The sequence below is a fragment of the Psammomys obesus genome, unplaced genomic scaffold (genome assembly GCF_907164565.1).
Source record: "Psammomys obesus unplaced genomic scaffold, mPsaObe1.curated_primary_1811, whole genome shotgun sequence".
NCBI lineage: Eukaryota > Metazoa > Chordata > Mammalia > Rodentia > Muridae > Psammomys > Psammomys obesus.
In genome coordinates this window covers 274,969-295,403 of record NW_026596131.1, presented here as the reverse complement: position 1 = coordinate 295,403, position 20,435 = coordinate 274,969, and the positions used below count along the sequence as shown (strand labels likewise).

The 20,435-nt window shown below is 44.4% G+C and overlaps 1 protein-coding gene across 2 annotated transcripts; it reads right to left on the bottom strand.

Annotated features, from left to right (window-relative positions):
* Window positions 1–1,791: 1,791 nt before the first annotated feature.
* Window positions 1,792–20,158, bottom strand: LOC129665701 (ADP-ribosylation factor 2). 2 transcript variants are annotated; one of them, XM_055592514.1, is made up of 5 exons: window positions 20,082–20,158; window positions 17,856–18,022; window positions 12,446–12,556; window positions 5,556–5,680; window positions 1,792–3,562 (listed from the first exon to the last, which is right to left on the bottom strand). In XM_055592514.1, the coding sequence occupies exons 2-5, from the start codon at window positions 18,001–18,003 to the stop codon at window positions 3,401–3,403; spliced, it is 546 nt and encodes a 181-aa protein (XP_055448489.1). In that variant the 5' UTR covers window positions 18,004–18,022; window positions 20,082–20,158; the 3' UTR covers window positions 1,792–3,400. The 2 variants fall into 2 exon arrangements, with proteins under 2 accessions (XP_055448489.1, XP_055448488.1); XM_055592513.1 differs by lacking the exon at window positions 20,082–20,158 and adding an exon at window positions 19,791–19,859.
* Window positions 20,159–20,435: the final 277 nt, after the last annotated feature.

The following is a 20,435-nucleotide window of genomic DNA, read 5'->3' as shown; positions in this document are numbered from 1 at the left end:
ACACAAAACCCCCAAACTCATAAAACAGAATTTAAAAGGGGCTCAGCAGTTAAGAGCACTGTCTGCTCTTCCAGAGGTTCTGAGTCCAATTCCCAGCACCCACATGGTGGCTCACAACCATCTATATTGGGATTTGATGACATCTTCTGGCACGGAGGTGTACATGCAGATAGAGCACTCGTAATTAAATTTTTAAAAAATAAATCTAAATAAATAAATAAAATTTAAAAAAGGAAAAGCTCTCAAAATCACAGTATGGACATCCACATCCATGAATATGCTAATCACCACTGGACACTTAAAAGCCTCTCCATAGCCCATCATGAGGGCTTCCATATACTGCAGAACAGTGTCTACCGGATGCCTGCCAGGGATCCAACATCACTTTGTTCACATGAGAAATCTTTGAAACCGACTGCAATACTCTTCCTGTCCTAACACTATGGAAATATCAACCACTGAGGAATAATGTTTAACGGATCAAATTACATGCTCTACAACATGCTGGTAACTCACAGGCTCAACCATTCGTAACATCCTGTGCACTGACATTCACAAGGGCCTGTGCCCCAGATAAGCCCCAGGATGGTTTCCAGGACAGGAGGGTAAGGACCCACTGGTAGGTGGGTGCTCTGTGTCCTCTGTTCTCCTTCTGACCAGGAGACCAGTATCATGCTGCAATAGCACCCCCACCCTTCCTAGGGTGATAGAGTTCATGTCACCTGCCGCCTCACCCGGTGCTTCTCAAACAGCTGGCAAGCAGCTCCCCAGGCCCTATCCTCAGAGACAGAGCAGGTGAGGGATCTCGAGGGAAAGAAGGGGCAGCAGGTGCCAAGAGACACGAGGCTTCTTTTGGTGCTGATGAAAATAATCTAAAATTGGTAGGAGCTACTCTGTGAATATACTGACTCACTGAACTGTACAATAAAAATAAAAATAAAAAACTGAAGGAGGTAGGTTGGGCCCCCACCGTCTGCTTTTCATAGGAGCATTTGGGCCGGTCTTGTTGCACTGAGCATGCTTAGAAAGGACAAAGCTCTCAGCAGCTAAACTGTATACATCGCCAGTAGTGCAATGAACATTCTGCAAGATAATTTTTTTTGTGTGTGTAGCCTTGGCTGGCCTTGAACTCACAGAGATCCACCTGCCTCTGCCTCCCTCTGCTGAGATTACAGGCATGTCCTACCACGCCCGGCTCTATAAGATAATTTTTAAAGAAAGAAAAACCTCACAGCCCACATTTACAATGGCATGGAACTTTTTTTTCCTTAGTATAACTTTGTTACCAATGAATGAGATTTATATAAAGTTCAGCAGCTATGGCAACTCTCCCATGCTATTATTAGTGATGCTGGCCTGTGGGGGACACCATCAGTGCTGCTGTCTGTCCTTGGTTGGATATCTGCAGAAAGAGCAGAGCAGGACATTCAAAGGCACGTAAGAAATCCTCACCTGTCTGGGATCAGTACTGGTGTCTCAAGTTGACAGGTTCACACACACCAGTGCTAACAGGGAGTGGCTGCAGAGCAAGGCAAGCTAGACTCGAGTGTGGCTCTCAAAGACCTGGTCTCTGTTGAGAACCACCATAGTGAAATAACCTGACTGACGCTTTACTGGTGCCTCAGTTCTAAAGCCACGTGAGAGTCATGAGGTGGAAGTGCCAGGAAGGAGGTAGGCAGGGATCTGAGGGTGGGCAGCACCTCCTGGTGTGTCCTGTGTGTCCTGAGGTTTTAAGAGAAAGTCAGAAATAAGCGGACTTGACCCAGTTCAGACATCTAGAAGGACATGGTCTCCTACTTCCCAAATAAGTTCTTTATTGTCTAACCAATCACGGCGTGTTTACTGCGGCCTAGCACCAGGCCAGGCACACTAAGCATAGTTACAAAGGGTAAGAGACTCCCAGCCAATGGGAGGCGTACAATTTCAACATTTCTCAGGAATTCATCTGTGGTTAAAAATCACATCTGGACTTGGTCGCCAGTATTGCAATGAACATTCCTTAAGATAATTTTTAAAGAAAACAACACAGTCCACATTTACAATACATGGAGTTTTTTGTTTTTTTTTTTTTTTCCCCTAGTATAACTTTGTTACTAATGAACAAGATTTATTTAAAGTTCGGCTTGCATTCCCCTTCCTGTAAGAGGAATCAAAATTTTCTGAAAGGAGTTTTAAAAGGTTAGGTGGTAGAAGAGCTTAGGTACAAATGTGGCCAAGAGCTGTGTGGCCAGAAGGGCTTAGCGCTGAATCCAGCTCCTCTCAGGGCCTTCCTATGTCTCACTCACTATCTGCAGGACAACACAGCACAAATTTCCGAGCAGCTCTTCAGGCGCCACTGCTGTTGAGGAGGGAGTCCATGCCGAAAGAACGATGTATATAAAAGATACTTCTCCAAGTAAAGTTTAGCACCAAGCCAGGGAGGGCCAGGGGTCACCGGGAACTTCACCTCCTATGTTATAACCTCCTGCTTTTCTCAGACTCTCAGAACTCATGGATGTACAGTTCTAGAAAGATTCTAGCTAAAAGCCTACAACAGACTAGGACAACTGGACACAGTGGCAGCTCCACCCAGGAGCAACTGTCTGCTTCCTGTGAAGAACACTCAGCGCAGAGCAGGAAAGTGGGAGCAGCAGCCTCGAGGGCGTGCGACAGTGATGCCAGAGCACAAGAGGCACCTCACTTCACTTCCTCCAGCAGACCTTCACTCCACTGCGGACCATGTGGCTGGGGAAGAGTCCTGGCCTCCTGTTGGGCCAGCAGCCCACAGGGTTTCCATTTGGCAAGTAAAGGGCAGGCTGGAAACTTCTCTAGTGTTACAGTCTTGATACTCTAGTGGAAAAGGTCACTGATTCCTTGGACTAAAACAAGCTAAATGAGTCATTTCTGAACTAACAGCTTTGCGGAAGAGTTCCCCTCTGAACCTCTTCACGCCTTCGGTCAAAATGTTTCTTCTTGTTGCTTTAAAGCACTACAAGTAAGCTGATAGCTTTGGCATGAAGGGCAAGAATGACAGGTCCTTCCTTTCTTTTTACAGAAGGACACTGAAGTCCAACGGAATTCCAGGTGCGTGGAGGATGCCAGACCCAGGATCGCAAGAATGGGACCATGTCCTGCTCCAGCTCTCTTCTTTTCCAGCCTAGAGACACTCTGACTATCACATCCAGGGGGGGCCTCAGCAAAAATGACCATCAAAGCTAGTGAAATGGAAGGTAGCATTCAAATGTAACACTGGTTTTCTTAAAATGGAGTCCTGGTTTTTGTACAGCGTGTTTAAGGCACGGTGTGAGAAAGCTGCCCCCACTCCCAGCCGCACAGCCCCAAGGGCTCTTCACACGCTCACATGCACACAGGAAAGGCCAGCTGGCTTTGCCACAATGCATGGGGAAGGGGTTGCTTCTGATCACTTCTGGTTTTTGAGCTGGTTGGAGAGCCAGTCCAGGCCTTCATAAAGCCCATCTCCACTGGTGGCACAGGTAGCTTGAATGTACCAGTTTCTCTGGCGAAGGGAATGTAAGCCAAGCTTGTCTGTGATCTCTGCTGCGTTCATAGCATTAGGAAGATCCTTAAAGAAAACAAGCAAACAGATTACCAACCTATACTCATGCAATACACCAGGATCTTCCTCTAAAACATACCCTGAGCCACAGGCCCTAACCAAGTTGGTCAGGCTCCAAAGCTTCCACACAACAGGAAATCCCAACAGTCCTACCATCAGAATTTATGGTATTTCTGAATCTGACCACCTCTCACCATCTTCTCTGCCACCTCCCGATCTGATCCCACCACGGTTTCTCACCTGGATAACGGAAATGACTTCCTCACTGGTCAGCCTGCTTCTGTGCTTGCCCCTACCTCCTATTCTCAGATCACATCCTCCTAACCAGAAGCATACCAAAGTGCCCCCTTTCCCAGAGAAGAGCCAAAGCCACCACCATTGCCTGCCAGTCTTTGGGGCCTCTCCTTACTGACCCATTTTGTCTCTTTCATCACAGCATCCAGACGTGTAACCACATGATAGACGTTATTTACTCTGTGTATTGACTCTACACTACATCTCCTTTACCTAGAATGTAAAGCAGGAATCTTTCTCTTTGCTTTGACCCATACCAGGAGACACAGTGAGCTGAAACTAAACTAGTATATACTAGCATTGAAGGAAGATCTAGGTGTACTGGTATGGAAGAATGTCAAATATATGCTAAGTGAAAATACGGGCTGCAGAACAATGCATATCATAATCTCTGGAATCTCAATAGGTGTGCAAGGCAATCCCAGCACTCGGGAGGCAGAGGCAACTGGAGCTCTGTGAGTTCCAGGCCAGCCTGGTTGACAAAGTGAGTCCAGGACAGCCAAGGCTACACAGAGAAACTCTGTCTCAAAAATAACAATTAAATAATAATAATAATAATAATAATTAGGTATGTAATCACACATAAATGCTTACATAGGCAGACAGTCTTATCTCTGAAAAGAGAGATAAGAAATCTGACCTTTTTTTAATCTGACAATAAAGCTAGAGGAATGGAAGGTACCATTCAGAATGTAAAACTGGCTTTCTTTAAATGGAGTACTATTTTTTGAGCAGCCTGTCTAAGTCACAGTGTGAGAAAGCTGCCCCTACTCCCAGCCACACAGTCCCGAGGGCTGTCCACATGCTCACACACAAAAAAATCTTTCACTTGACATTCTAAACTTTTCAAATTTTCACCCTGGACTTATTCTGTTTTTATCATTAAAAACAAAGCTATTGTGTTCTTGCTTAAAGCCTGTAGTGTCCACTAGTGAAACTGCCTGGCATCCTACCAGCACAGCGGGGGACCAGGTGAGTGAATCATGATCATCCACCACAGGAAGCCATGTTTACAGAGTGGAGGTGACAAGAACCGCAACTGATCAGTCTGAAGTGACAAAACTGGCTGCGGCACTGCCATTACAGTGTAATATCAGCAGCATAAGGACTAGAGAAAGAGGATGCACAGCTCTGTGAACAGAGGTCGCCTCCCAGAGTCCCCACTCCGCTTTCTCTTTGGAGTTGGATCAGCTCAGATCCAGAGGCTGGGCAGTTCTGCACCAGCTGTTCCCCACATTTCATGGCTTTTCCTTTCTAGATGAGCCTCTTCCTTCCCAACAATAGGCCCCAGAGGATCCAATCTTCCCTGTGTCCACCCCCTCATTCTGCTTCTGGAAGCTGTGGCTCCCTTGCCTCCTGGCTGAGATGTAAAAGGTGTGCCCAGCACTTCCCACAGCCACAACAGACATATTAAATAATCTGTATCCCCTGCCTCCTCCCAGTACAGAGTAAACACAAATGCAGGAGCTTCTGTGTCTTGTTCCCTGCTAAGTACCCAATACCTGCAGCAAAGCCTGGAACTTAGCAGATGTGCCATTAGTATTTACGGAGTGACTATAAGACATTCTAAAAAGGAGATGGAGGAGAGCTATGGTTAGGACTGGTAAGGAGGAGGCGGGCATCTAATTTAAGTATCTACACATTCAAATGAGCCATCTGGCAGTAAATTTCAGTCTCAGTGTTCAAAAAGCTAACAACCACATACCTGTTTGTTTACAAACACCAATAAAACTGCATCTCTGAGTTCGTCTTCTGCTAACATTCTGGTTAGTTCTTCCCGGGCCTCATTGACCCGCTCTCTGTCATTACTGTCAACCACGAAAATCAGACCTGAAAAGAATTCCCAAGCATATTAGTAACATGAGCCTAGAGAGAGCAGCCGTTCACATGTCCACACAGCTGCTCCCTGCTCACAGTGAGGCTCTACTGAAGGTAGACAACAAGAATATGGTGCAGGATTGTGATCCCAGCAGTCTGGAGGCTGGGGCAGAAGTATCACCCATGAGTTTCAGGTCAGGCTGAGCTGTTAATGTATAATGAGACTCTGTCTCCTTGTCTTTTCTTTTTCTTCATTATTCTTTTTGGAAAGTCTATACAATCTCCAAAGTCAGGAAGCTCATTGTTCATTCATCTCACCTATCTTGTTCAGAAGGATCACAGCCCTCCAACAGGTTAACCAGAAGGAACAGAGAAACGTTAGGCCTAGTTATTAGTCAGTGCAGTTCCACCTCAGAGGGGAAAAGGATTTAAGAAGAACATGGTTTAGACAACAAACAGTGTCTGAGACTGAACTGAAGGCCTAGGAGTAGGTATGTTGTCCTGGAAGTGGTCCCAGGACAGCAGGTGTGAGGATTTGCGGGAGGAAAGGACTGAAGGGAGGACAGTCAAGGTAAAAATGAGGACTCAGGTTGGCAACTCCCAGGTACACAATGTTGGATGCTATTGGACATTCCAAGCCATATGAGACAAAAGGGGAAACTGTCCTTTCACATATACCCAAGAGGCACCTGAAAGCTACACAACCCTCAGCATCTGTAGGTCATAAGTTGTGAGAATGTCACGAGAGTCTGTGGGCTCCTGTAGTAAAGAATTTGATGGCGCTTTTGCCACCAGAACTTCTATTGGGAGAGGAGTCTTTGATGGTGGGGGCCCGCCCCTGCTAGTTTATACTAGTTTATAAGACTGCCTCTGGGGAAGGGAGGGAGGGTGGGGTCTGACACACATGGCCCAGTGATTCACTCCATGTGCCTCGGTAACGAAGTCCCAATAAAACAAGGTTCACATGTTCACAGGAGCTCACATAAACTTCCCTGGTGCCAGCACTTTACTGTCTCACATCCATGTGCCCACAGAACAGGTGCTGCTCCCTGAATTTTGGGCAGTGGACAACAGAAGCTGTGGGTGACAGGTACCCTCTCAGGTCCTTCCTGTTGACTGCTGCATTTATGTCCTTTTGATGTAATAAAACTGTAATTTCAAGTATAGCTCTGCCCTGAGTCCTGTGAGTCATCCTCACAAGCTATTAAACCTACTAGTACAGTGAAAACTGCCAAATTATAACCATTCAGCAGGAAGTAAGAGTGGCTGGTGTACCCCAATCCTGCCATAGCTGAGAACAGACATCATCATAAGAGTGTGTCCTTAACAATCAAAATAAGATTGTGTCCCTAAACTGTGAAAAGCAGCCTAGCTCTGGGCGGTGGATGTCAGAGCCTTGTAGTTCCTACTTGATCAGCAGAGAAATTCCAGGAGGTGAGAAACCCAACGCAGGCTGAAGGAGGCACCACCGTGAGCACCACGTCACACCTAAGGGAAAACCTGTAGAGACTTGCCACACTGCTGGCGGAAGCAGCAAGGCAGGAAGAATCTGCAGGGTGAGCACAGACTAGGGAAGAGCTCCGCAGTCAGCATTCCACGTGACAGTAACAGTAACAAGTCGGTATGTGGCTGAAAGGAAGACCTTTGAGACAAAAATGTGACGCAGCTGTCTAAAGAACTCACTAGATACTAGACTCAGCTGCCAACAATGACGGCTATTCCATTTCTGGGACATAGGTGAAAACAAGCAGATTCTTCTGGACATCAATCCGATCATCCCAGGGAATATTACACTGCCAGTGTTGAAACCAAACACTCTTAAATCACAGGTACATGGGAGGTCTCAAAGAGCTAGCAGGACAGCAAGGTATCAGGCGCCAGGTCAAGTGATACAACCAGGAAAACCACCTGGAAGAGAACACTTGGTAAGAGACTGATAGCTATCTGCAGATATCAGAAAGGCCACCAACCGAGTCAAGCCAGGTGCCTTGTAGGGCTCAGGGAGGAGACAGAAGATGAGCACCAAAAAGCCACAGGAAGTCCACAGGGCAGAGCAGAAGGACTGAAGATGAGATACTAAGAGGACCCTGGTAGAGGTGTCTGTGCCAGCCGAGGGCACATTTCATGGGGACACTGCAGGAGGAGAGACTCTGGTCAGATGACAGAAATTTCATGACTGTCCAAGAGAGAAAAACCACGCCTGGCCCTCTGCCCTAGCCTCAGTGTGTCCCAGGCCTTCCAGCCAGCCTACCCAGCAGAACAGCACTCTCAAGGCTTAAGAGTTTTCATGTTGAGTCAAAGCTGTGTCTGATATATCATATCAGATTAAAAAGGGAGCACGCAAGCCCCATCCACACAGGTTTGGTATATGACCCGAAGTTCCAGACTCCAGTTCTAAGTACAGCAGCTGATGTGGAAATTCAAGCACAGCCTTAGCTGCCAATGCAAAACCCACAGAGTAGAAATGACTGTTCTCGCTTTGCTATTCCTAATGCAAGTAAAACTTTATGTCCTTTACCATATACTTATGGAGGACCATGAGTTTCAGGCAAGCCTGACCTATATAACAAGACCCCATCAAAGGATGACTGTCTAGCATATGCAGGGTTCTAGGTTTGACCTCAGCCTTGCCCCTCACCTTGAAAAAAAATGAGGAAGGTAGGGAGACTACATGTATTACATTTATTATATTATCTACACTTGTAGAAATAAGTACGTGTAGATACAAGAAATAAAGGTGGTTGTACAGGGGAGGTAATCTGAGAAACAAAACTTCTTTTTTGTATCCCTTTCTCTTTTCTTTTTTTGATTCAGATAGATTGCCATTCAATAATTAAGTAAATGGTGGTGGCACATGCCATCAGTCCCAGCACTTGGGAGGCAGAGGCAGGAGGATCTCTAAGTTTAAGGCCAGCCTGGTCTACAGAGCGAATTCTAAAACAGCAAGGGCTACAGAGAGAAACCCTGCCTCAAACTGCCATCCTCCCCACCAAAAAATGAACCCAAAAATCAAAGAGAAAAATGACATCAAAACTAAAGAGTCATTTTCTGCACTTTACAGTAATCAGTTAGGAAATCAGATGGTTTACATTCTAGTCTACACAGGTAAACCAATATGGGGCTGGGAGTGACTAGGACCTCCTGCATACCAGAAAAGCATTCTAGCCCTGAGCTCTGAGCTCCAGCCTCTGGCGTTTTTATTTTGAAACATCTCACAAAGTTGACAAGGCTGGTCTTGAACTTATTCAGCAGCCCAGGCAGACCTTGAACTTGTGATTCTCCCTGGGCATTCTGTGTATTTCAGGCCTATACCACCAGGCCTCCAGCTTTTGATGTCTTAAAAGAGAATTACAGGCATTCATTAAGTTCTGTCATACTCAATAGACTGATAAAAAAATTAAATTAAAAAACATCCTGACCTTTGGGAGGTTCGCAGACAGAGCAGGGGCAGCATCCAAGACTACTCACCGATGAGACATGCGGCCAGAGATGGCAAGTCTATTCACACAGCTCCCACTTGCTATTTCATGAGGACCACCCCTCACTCCCAGAACATAGCTACTTCCCTCCATCAAAGCAACGGTTATTGCAAATCTATAAAATTATGTTTGTTATAAATAGAAGACTGAAGACAAAATGTACCTCAGCTTGATACTTAAATGTGAAAACTAAATAAGGTGAAAAAGAAATGTGGGCAGAAAATACTGTTCGTCTGGGATTTTGAGTGTTTCTGCCTCTTAGCCACACAAGTGAGCACTTTACAAAATTAACCTCATTTTTCAGCCCAGGGATTTGGGCAGCAGGCTTTATCCTCTTTTTAAGATGAGGGAATAGAGGCAGAAAAAAAATGACCTTTCCCAAGGTCAACCCAGCTGTTCTAGTTTATTACTGATGAAAAGGTACAAGGTGGCCAAGTTGCCAAGCACCAGTCCAAGAAAAATATACACTCTAGGAAGCATCAAAATATGTATCCCACAGCTGGGCATGGTGGCACATACCTGTAATCTCAGCACTTTGAGAGGCAGAGACAGGCCGATTACCGTGAGTTCCAAGCTCCATGTTTAAAAAAAAAGTATCCTATTTGCAACACATTAAATCACAATGTAAAAATCTACACATCACCAAGGAAGTGATGTGGCTTCTCTGAAAATAAAGACTGAAATAGTTTTCCTGATTTCCTTAACTAGAATGTATTCAGGAAATTCCTTATTTAAAAGGATTTCAGCAGTCAAATAGAGATAGAGGAACAAGGGGTTGGGGGAGTGGCTGGATGTGCTTGCTTAGCAAGTATAAGGCCCTGGGTTCAACTCCCAACACCACGAAGAAAAACAATAAAAAGTTCCAGGCCAGCTTGGATTAGGCAGGGCCTCCTCTCACAGTTAATACAATTTAAAGAAACCACCATTTTGTGACTGCTAACAAAACAAGAGAGTTCTCAGCATCCTTCAATGAGCAGTAGGCTCACGTGGTAAAAGGCGAATAGGGAGCTTCATCCGGGAAATCAGGCTGACAGCACCTGAGCACAGTGGCTGCCTGGGGCTCAAGGTGGGAGAGAGCTGGGTGCTGGATCTCAGTTTATAAGGTGAGGCGGCTTTTGAAGACGGGCAATGGTCATGATTGCACAGCATTGTAATTTAATACCAATGGCCTGTATGCTTCAAAGTAGATTATATGTCTAGTAGATGAGTCTAGGGGCTCAGTGGCAGAGTGCTTACCCATCATGCTTGAGGCCCTGGGTTTAATCCTCTAGCAATAACAAAACAGAACAAAACTGGCTAATTCAGCTGGGGTGGCTGCAGTGGCTCAGGAAACATCCTGAGTTTCAAGCAAGCCTGGACTACATATAACAAGTGTGTATATATATATACATGCACACTCATATACACACACACACATACAATATGACAGTAGAATACAAGTGCAAAACAATAGAAAAACCTTTCACCCAGTCATTCTGCTCCTAGGCAAATCAAAATAACTGAAGGAAGAACTCTGCTGAACCAGTGGCACACACTATAACTCTAGCACTCAAGAGGCAGAGGCAGGAAGACCTCCAATATCCACAGACACATGTTCACGATAGCATCCTCGGAAGCAACCCAAATGTCCATCAGTAAATGAACAAGCCAGATCTTGTGCAGTTCACCTGGAATCCCAACACTGAGGAAGACCATCTGAGTTTAGGAGTTGAAAACAGAACAGTACCGGCAACACAGTCAGGCTCCAACTCAAGAGGGGGCATGCATGGTGGTGCACAGCTGTAATCCGAGCAGACAGGCAAGAAGATCGGAAGTTCAAGGCCAGCCTTGGCCACATGAGTTTGAGAGCAGCTTGGGCTACACGAGACCCTGACTGTGATAGTTCCAAATGACAGTATTATTCAACAAGAATGAAGCCAGGTGTGTGGCACTCACAGCACTTGAGAGGCAGATGCAGGAGGTTCTCTGTGAGCTCCAAGACAGGAGGATCTCTGTGAGATCCAGGACAGCTTGGAAGTGATATAAGTCTATGAAGAGTGTGTTTTTTAAAAACCGTAAAAGACCTCATCAGTTGGAAATGAGCACTGAAAGAATGTGTGAGTCAAAGGCATCACAACTGGGATGGCCAAGTGTTAACTAGAGAGACTGAGTGATGAGCGCAAGGGTTCATCACAGAATTACCTCTCCCTTTGTGTACTTTTAATTTTCCACTAAAGAAAGCATTAGGACTTGGTATGTACCAGCTCAGCTGACAGAATGCTTGCCCAGCGAGAACTAGGTTCAATCTATAGCACCAATAAAGCTGGGTGTGATATCACACATCTGTAATGCAGATGCCAGGAACTGAAGGCAGGAGGGTCAGAAAGTAAAGGCTAACTACATTCCAAGTTTTGGGTCACCCTAGGTTACAGATGAGATCTTTTCTCAAAAGAAGAAAAACTTAAAAAACAAAACAAAAACCAAAACCAAAAACCCCGCCCTATTTTGAGGAAAGATATTCTAAAATCTACAAGCTGAGAAAATAACTACAAATAGGGTTACATGTCAAGTGTAACAGCGAAAAGAACACTGTTGAGATATAAAGGAACAATAAACCTTGGGGTTTGGTCCTAAAGGCTCTTTAAATACATGTAACAAAAACTCCATCAGCTTTGAATATATCCTAAGCAACTCCAAAATGAGTAAGTAATTTGTAGATGCCATAAGGTAAAGATTCTACATGGGAACCAGGGTGTGAAAACCATGTGAACAGTCTGTTTAAACTGGCAAGGCCCAGGAAGGGAGCATTTACTGGAAATACAGCCATGGGAAACACAAATGGATTAGAACTCCTTCCCAGAACTCACTGATAGGGAAACAAGGAACCGATCCCAGTGGGCTTCCATGCCTGCTCATGAACAAGAGGGACTACATCAGGAAAGCATTATGGCCAAGATGACAGGATTTGGGGTTCCAGCCCCCCCCCATTCACCCCTTTCCCTCTGGATGTGATTTTCAGATATTCTCAGCAGATTGAAAGGAGTTGACTGAATTCAAATTCTTCAAAAACTGGCACTACATCTAAGAGCAAAAATCCCTCCATTAACAGAAAGATAAAATCCATTTGGCTAACCATTTTCTAACCTTTCTGCATTAAACGGAGTTAAAAGCCAAGTCCTTTTTCTAGGACATGCCTGGGAGCCGTGTCACAAAGACACCTCCCCAGGAAGTGCAGACACAGCTGGCCACTAATAAAGCAGAGCGCCAGCAGGTATCCCTGTCTTCAGACACTTTCAGTGCTCACACCTCCAATCTTTACCTTGAGTGTTCTGGAAATAATGTCGCCACAAAGGTCTGATTTTGTCCTGGCCACCAACATCCCAGACTGTGAAGCTGATATTTTTATATTCTACTGTCTCCACATTGAAACCTATAAGTAGGAAAGATAGAAATACTTTTCATTAGGATTTTCACTAGTTCAACAATTCAAAGTAACTTCCATTAACATTTGAATAGGACTTTTAATTTATAAGCAGTTTGTAAACCAAAAAGTTATAGATCTCAGAGAGAAAGTTCTCAGTCTGCAATTCTATGAGCTTTGATCACCCACCCCAACACTCATGTAATCATCAACTCCCAGCTCTGCTTCCCTAACAGAAGGCCTTCCAGGATGCTTCTGGACAAAGAAGCCATCCACGGAAGTGGTATCCATTTCCCGTTACACAGTGTAAGAATCTACTCACTTCTTCTCCACCATATTTGCCCTCCATCTTAGAACACTGGAAAATGTCTGAAAAGTATGTAATAACAATTCCCTCTTCTTGTGTGTTGGATTCAAACCACGCAGACAATCTGAAGACTTGTACATTATCACTAATATCACCTCTATTTGAGTCATCTCCAACCTGTCCTCAGCATGCCTGTATACTTCATATTTTACATCTTAAAAAACAAATCTAAGGGGCTGGAGAGATGGCTCAGAGGTAAAGAGCACTTGGTTGCTCTTCCAGGGGTCCTGAGTTCAATTTCCAGTAACCACACCCATCTTTATTGAGATCTGGTGCCCTCTTCTGGCATACAGGTGTACATGCAGATAGAGCACTCAGATACAGAAATTAATTAATTAAAAAAGAAAACAAATCTAAACTGGGTGTGGTAGCACATGTCTGTAATCCCAGCAATCCAGACAGAGGAAGGCCGATGAGTGATGAATTCTTTCTAATAATACCTGAATAAGGTTCAAATAAATACATCAGGAGGAGTGCAGGAAGATACCTCTAATTGACAACTTAGTACACAACAAGGCAGTCCACATTAGCATGGAAAAGTTACTCAGTAAACGTTGTTGGGCAAGTCCAATACCCAACCAATGGTCAAGTATCTATTCTTCAAAATTTGAGTTATTCTTACTTTTTTGCCTGTGTATATATATGTACATACATTTACATCTGGTGCCCAAGGAGAGCAGAAGAGAGTACTGGATCCCATTACAGATGATGATGAATCCTCATGTGTGTGCTGGGAATTTAAACCTGGATCTTTTGTAATACCAGCAAGTGCACTTAAATGCTGAGCCATATCTCCAGTCCTTATTTAATTTTTTTAATAAAAAATGTAAACCTTATGAAGTTAGTAGGAGGAAATACTAGCTAATATTTTTATGATCTCAAAAAGAATGGCTTAAGCTGGGTAGTGATGGTGAATCCCTTTAATCCCAGCTCTTCGGAGGCACACAGGCACTCAGGTCTTTGTGAGTTCAAGACCAGCCAAGTCTATTAGAGCGAGTGCCAGGCCAGCCTACACAGAGAAACCCGGCCTCAAAAAACAAAACAAAAACCATAAACAGAAAACAAACAAACAAACAAACAAACAAACAAACAAACAAAGAGTTGTCTAAAGATACTATAAAACTCAGAAGGAAAAAAATATAAATTTGGCTCTCTAATAATTTAAAATTCCCTTATGTTAACATAGCAAAAACTACGGTTGAAAGACTACATTTATCAACTAGAAAATAAGCATCTGACAAGAGTTCTTCATGATCTAAATTACCCTTCTTTAAATTAGTAAGAGACAAACATCAAAACAAACAAACAAAAAAACAACTGAGCATTAAAAATAAAAAACAAATCAGAGAAGAGCAAAAGAAGACATTTAGCAGAGCAATGGTGGCACACGCCTTTAATTGCAGCACTTGGGAGGCAGAGGCAGGCAGATATATCTCTGTGAGTTCAAGGCCAGCTTGGTCTAGAGTTCCAGGACAACCAGGGCTCTAGACACAGAGAAACCCTGTCTCAAAGAAAAATTAAATTTATTCACCTATAATGAAAACACAGAAGGCAGTGTTTTCTCCCTATCAGATGGCAGATTTATGCTTTTCACTGTTGGTGGAACAATCTTTTTGGAAGAATAGTCTGTCAACCTGTATATACACTTTAAATACTCAGCTCTCATCAGAAGCCCTCCTCCAGAGATTACTGCAAAATTACATTACCTTATAGAGATTACATGAAGTACATGTTTGCAAAAGTATAAGACAGGGCTGGAGAAATACTCAGTGGTTAGAGCAATGACTGCTTTTCCAGAGGGTTTAGTTTTAGCTTTTCCAGGGTTTAGTTCCTAACACCCACATGGCAGCTCAAAGGTGTCTGTAACTCCAGTTTCAGGGGATTTGATGCCCTATTCTGGCCTCCAAAAGCACCAGGTACACAACTGGTGTAAACATACAAATATCCATATACATAAAAAGAATATAAAAATAAATGTTTTTTTTTTTTTTTAAATGAAGGACAAATAGTGAACCTGGGCATGCTGGCATAGGCCTGAAATTTTAGCACTTGAAAAGATAAAGCAGGAGGATTGCTGCCAATTCCAGGCCACTTATTTAGGTCACCTTAAATAAGAACTCCAGAGCAAGACAGTGTCTTAAAAAGGAAAAACAAAACAAAGAAACGAAGAAACAAAACTAAGGGCTGAGAAAATAGCTCAGAAAGTAGAGTGCTTGTCTTGTGAGCATGAAGGCATAAAGTCAATAGATAGGACCTGGGTGGGGGCGATAGAGGATTTGTACTTTCAGAACTGCAGAGGCGGAGACAGGAGGACCCTGAAGCTTGCTAGCCAGCCAGCCTGACTGACAGGTGAGTTCCATGTCAGTGAGAGATTCTGTCTCAAAACGGGGATAGAAGGTTGGTAGTGACTGAAGAATGATACCCAAGGCTATACTCAGGCCTTGATATTCGAATGTATGTGCACACACACATAAATAACTACAAATAAACTACCCATCAATGAACATTACTTTAAAATACAGCTTTATAATGGAACACTAAACCAGTTATTAAAATCCAATGTTGCCGTCCCTTTTAATCAGTGGAGGCCAGCTCATTCTTTTGGTCTCAGCTTAAGAAGTGAATCTCAAGAGCACCTCCTCTGTTGGTGCTTTGGCCTCCTCTTTAGTATACCTTGTGAGCCAGCAGGTCAGACCACTCTCTTCCCCGGTGGTCTTTTATGCTCCCGAAACACTGGCTTCCTTAACTAATGGTGGCAGCTTTCAGTTACCATGATGTTTCACTAGCCAAAGCAAATCACATGGCCAAGTTCAGCACCATGAAAGAAGGGGGCTCAAGGGCAAGAATGTTGAAGAGCAAGATTCTTTAGAGGCCATTAGTTCAACAAACTATCACATAAGTATGCAATTCATTCATCAAAGATTTATTAGACACCTAACATGGCCAGGCATTTTACCAGATGCTGGGAACAGAGAGCAAGACAGACATGCTTCCTTCTGATTTACTCTGTTGGGAAGAAGACAATGAACAATCAATAAACTACAAATGTGTCTAAGTGTTATTAAGGACTTCAAATTACTATAGAAACTTAGGAGAAGGAACAAGGAAAGGAGTCTCTAAGAAATAATGCTTAAACTAAGACCCAAAGATGGGTTGGCAGCGTTCACTAAATAAAGGAAGAGGCAGGAAAGCATTCCAGAGAAAAACCAACAAAGTGAGCACACACACTATTGCATTAGCAAACTGGGAAAGAGCATGTATTTGACAAATACACCATCAAAATCTTTCAACAGAATACTAAACGAAGATTTGAAATGTGTATATTTCTGCATATGAAAATTATAGAAGCATGTATTTTTGTTTCATTTGTGTGTAAATATGTATAGGCATGCATGTGCCATGTTTCGCACATGGAGGTCAGAGGGCAACTTTGTGGAATTCCAGGAATCAAACTCATTTGGAAGGTATGACAGCCTTCAAGAGCCTTCACCTGCTGGGCTGTTTGCCAGACTAGACATTGTTTTTATATATGGGGCAAGCTGTTTTTAATTTGGACTAAAACATTTTCTAATTGTGTGTGGGAACATTGCTGTCAGTTTACAACTTTCTTCAAACGTTGCAACCTCTGGAGCTAGTGCCCAAGGCGAAGGTTGCCCATGTCAGCCACGCCAGAACTCAGACAGTGTCCAAAGCACACAAGAGCCTGGGGATTTGGTTTCTGCAGGCAGGTCACAAGGCAAAGATTAAGCTCTGTCAAAAATGCTTTTGCCAATCTCTTTAAAAGCCCATAAAACAGCACGGGTTCACAGTGAGGATAGATTGCTCAAGTCCTTCAGGTGGATCCCATCTCGAGTACTTGTCTGGAGCCAGAGTGAAAAGAACAAATAGTTTATCTTTAAATACCAGGAGCTCAGCTAGTTCAGAGAGATGCTCCCAGGGGAAGCCAGGCAGCATGCAGGTGGAGAAAAGGCAGCACCAGCTCCCACCAGAGGCTTGTACCAGGTCTCACTCCAACAGAAAGGGTAGAGGACAGAGCTTCCTTACCATTGCTATGGTTACTATCTTTTCCTCTTTGTCAAGCAAATATGGCTACATTTGCTTAACCTAAATTTCTTCACAACTCCCCTGTAAGCCAAGGAATGTGCTAGGGATGCTAAGAAACACTTACAAATAACTATGGTTGGGCACAGAGGTACCCTTAGGAAGATGAGTCAGAAGTGTCACAAGTTCAAAGCCAGCCTGACTTCAGTATAAGACTGTCTCAAAAATCAAAACAACATAACAAACAAACATAACCTCATTTGGGGCATCACAAAATTTATGTTCTTGAAGTAGTCAAAGGTTTTTGTTATGTTTGTTTTTTTGAGACAGGGTTTCTGTTTTAGCCCTGGCTGTCCTGGAACTCACTTCTGTAGACCAGGCTTGCCTCAAACTCACAGAGATCCACTGGCCTCTGCCTACCCGGAGATTAAAGATCTGCACCACCAGCTGGCTGAAGTACTCAGAGTAAAAAAAAAACAAACAAAACAAAACAAACAAACAAAAAAAACCAACAACAAAAAAAAAAAAAACAGAAACAAATATTCAGTATGAGATGCATGTCAGGTACTGGAGGAAAGGTTCAGAGTTTGCTGAACAAGCATGAGTTTGGATCTCCAGCACACATGTAAAAGATGAGCATGATGGTACATGTCTGTGGGTAGGTGGATACAGGAAGATCCTCAAGCTTGATAGACAGTCAGCCTTGTCAAAATGACAGGCTCTGGGTTCAGTGAAGAGGCTCTGTCAAAAAAATTAGGTGGAGAGTGATAGAGAAAACACTTGTGGACATGCAAACATACTTATGACACATACCTATGCAAACAAAAATTCTAAGTAGGTAACACAACAAAGTAAAACATGCTAAACTATGAACTGGAAAGGCCACAGTCATGGACATACCTATGGTAGGAATGGTTGTCACAATCTCTCCCAGCTTCAATTTGTACAAGATGGTGGTTTTGCCAGCTGCATCCAAGCCCACCATGAGAATCCGCATTTCCTTTTTCCCAAATAGACTTTTAAACAGCTTTTCAAAAACATTCCCCATTGTAGCTGAATTCTGTAACCTGAATGAAAAGCAAGTGGAGCAATTATTCTTCATTGGTGCATATGTATGCATGTAAACACATATACATATATATATATATACACATACATATATGTATATATATATGTATATATATGTATGCAATATATATGTATATATATATATGTATGCAATAGACATATAATACATGGCACAATTAGTGGTGGTTTCTAGTAAGGGTTAAGTACAGCTTGGCCAATAAGGAAGAGTGTATCTCATTTGTAAAAGGAGACACCACTAAACCATCCTCTGATGCTCTGCCAGAAAACTCTATTTTTCACTGCAGCATCCAAGTGGGATGTGGGAAGCACAGCCTCAGGGCCATTTTTTTGGTGGCAGACTCTAGTCACCTTAACTGTGGAAGAAATGCCACAACTGATAATTTATAGAGCAGATATTCTGTTTTCCACAATATGAAGCAAAGTCCTTAAGGTGGGTAAAACATCAATATCCCTAGGAAACTGTAGTTAGTTGCCCTTGGCTGGCAGATGATACCAACACCCAGAGAAGAATTAGGAAGTTTCAGAGTTGAAATATTAAGTGTTGGGGAATTTCACCACGACACATATCAAGCAGGCAGACTTGAGGGAATACTTAAGCATCCAGCATCCAATGGGAATGACCATCTTCTTAAAATGTATGTTCTGATACAAATACGGTTGACTGCAGAGGGCCATGAATGCTCATGAACCAAGGACAACTACCAGATCAAGCAAAAGATAATCACCAGAGCCTCCCTGTGGCCCCTCCCAGTCATTACTCCCTAGAAGGTAATTATTCTGTTGACCTCTAACGGGTTAAACATTAGCGTTTTATTTTTCAATACAATACCTGGAAGGTTATCTGACAAAGCAATGAAGTCAGATGAGTTTTTGCAGAAAATTCGTCTATGTTCTAACAGATCAGCCTGTTTGAATGGTGTAATATTTCAAAGACTTGTAAAAGCAGAACTATGCTGCACATCCGCTACACACACTCTTTGCTCAACAATGACTGTTCAAAAAGACATTCTAGGGTTGGGACTGAAGTCCACACCCTCCCCACCCCACTCCCACCCCACCCCAAAAAAAACTTCAAACAAACAAAACCCCACAATATCCTTGTTTCAGAAATTAGGGTTTTCCTTCTCAAGTTGTTCACCAAGGAAACTTTTACACACAGTGTGTGTGTGAAGGACAGCCTTCACACACTGAATTCATTCAGATTCTAATGACTCAAAGGGTAGGGTCGCAGATTCCAGAAGATCTACCTTGGAAAGTCAACAATTGCTACAACCGTTTAGTGTCACGGACTAAGGCCAAGTACACACCACTCCATTCTACCACGAGAGACATTTCTCCTGTACACACATGAGAGCCAAAAAGATCGAAGAAAGAATGACTGCTCTCCCCATTCATAGCACTGCCGTGGTCTAAAAACCCTCCAGTACCTTGACGCATTCAAAATTCCTGGATTCCTGTAATGTTTCCGGGGGGGGTGGGGGGAAGAAGTGTCATAGCCCAACAAACTCAAAGGACCATTCATTGGAAGGAAAGGGAGGAACCTCCAGCTTTCAGGCCCCCGGAGGCAGGATGCCAGATGCCCCGAGTCACCGGACAGCGCACTCACGGGGTTGTCCCGCCCGTTTCCCTCCGTTCGCCTCCACGCTCCGAGGCCCTAGGCCCCACGGTGAGCAGGGAGACCCTCTGGAGTAAAGGCCATCAGCCCTAGAGCCCTTTTCCAAACATAAATGACAATGACAGTGAGACCTCAAGGGCACGAGCGAGCAGGGCCGGGCACGCGCGCCGAGAATCCGGGTCCGGGGAGGGGGTCTGTCTGGCCAGGCCGCTCCCCCGGGACAGCGGACCGCGAAGCCGCAGAGCCAGCAGAGCGTCAACCGGCGCCGCGCCGCCCGGCCCCGCAGAGGCGGGGAACCAGCGGACCCAGCCCCTTTCTGCAGGCCGCCGTCACCACGGCTCTCCGGTGTCCTGCCCGCTGACACACAGGAAACCAACCGGGCCGCGGGCCCCGCCGTCCTTTCCCCGCAGCCTGCGACTCACCTGTCTCGGCAGGGAACACCTCCTCCAAGCCAGTCCCGATCCCGCTGCTCCGCCGCGGACAGCTAGGCGAAGTCGGCTCTCAATAAAATGGCGACGGGCTGGGGGCGGGAACAGCAACCAACCAATCATCCGCTGGCTCCTGGGAACCCTTGAACCAATGCCCTCGAAGTTTCCTGAGTGACAAGAAACATAACCAATGGGAATGACGATAAGGCTGGGCGGGAGGAGGCCCGCCCCCCGCGACCTAGGCGACGGCACCAAGCTCTGGAAATGCAGGCTTCCTCTTCCAATGGGAACTCACTGCATCCGGGCGAGACGCGCCCACTTGCCCCACCCCGAGGCTACAGGCAACCA

Coding starts and splice junctions, on each gene's coding strand:
- LOC129665701 (XM_055592514.1), bottom strand. CDS start 18,003: ATGGGGAATGTTTTTGAAAAGCTGTTTAAAAGTCTATTTGGGAAAAAG. Junction 12,557..17,855: donor GACAACCATTCCTACCATAG/GTATGTCCATGA, acceptor TCCTACTTATAG/GTTTCAATGTGGAGACAGTA. Junction 5,681..12,445: donor TTATTTCCAGAACACTCAAG/GTAAAGATTGGA, acceptor AATTCTTTTCAG/GTCTGATTTTCGTGGTTGAC.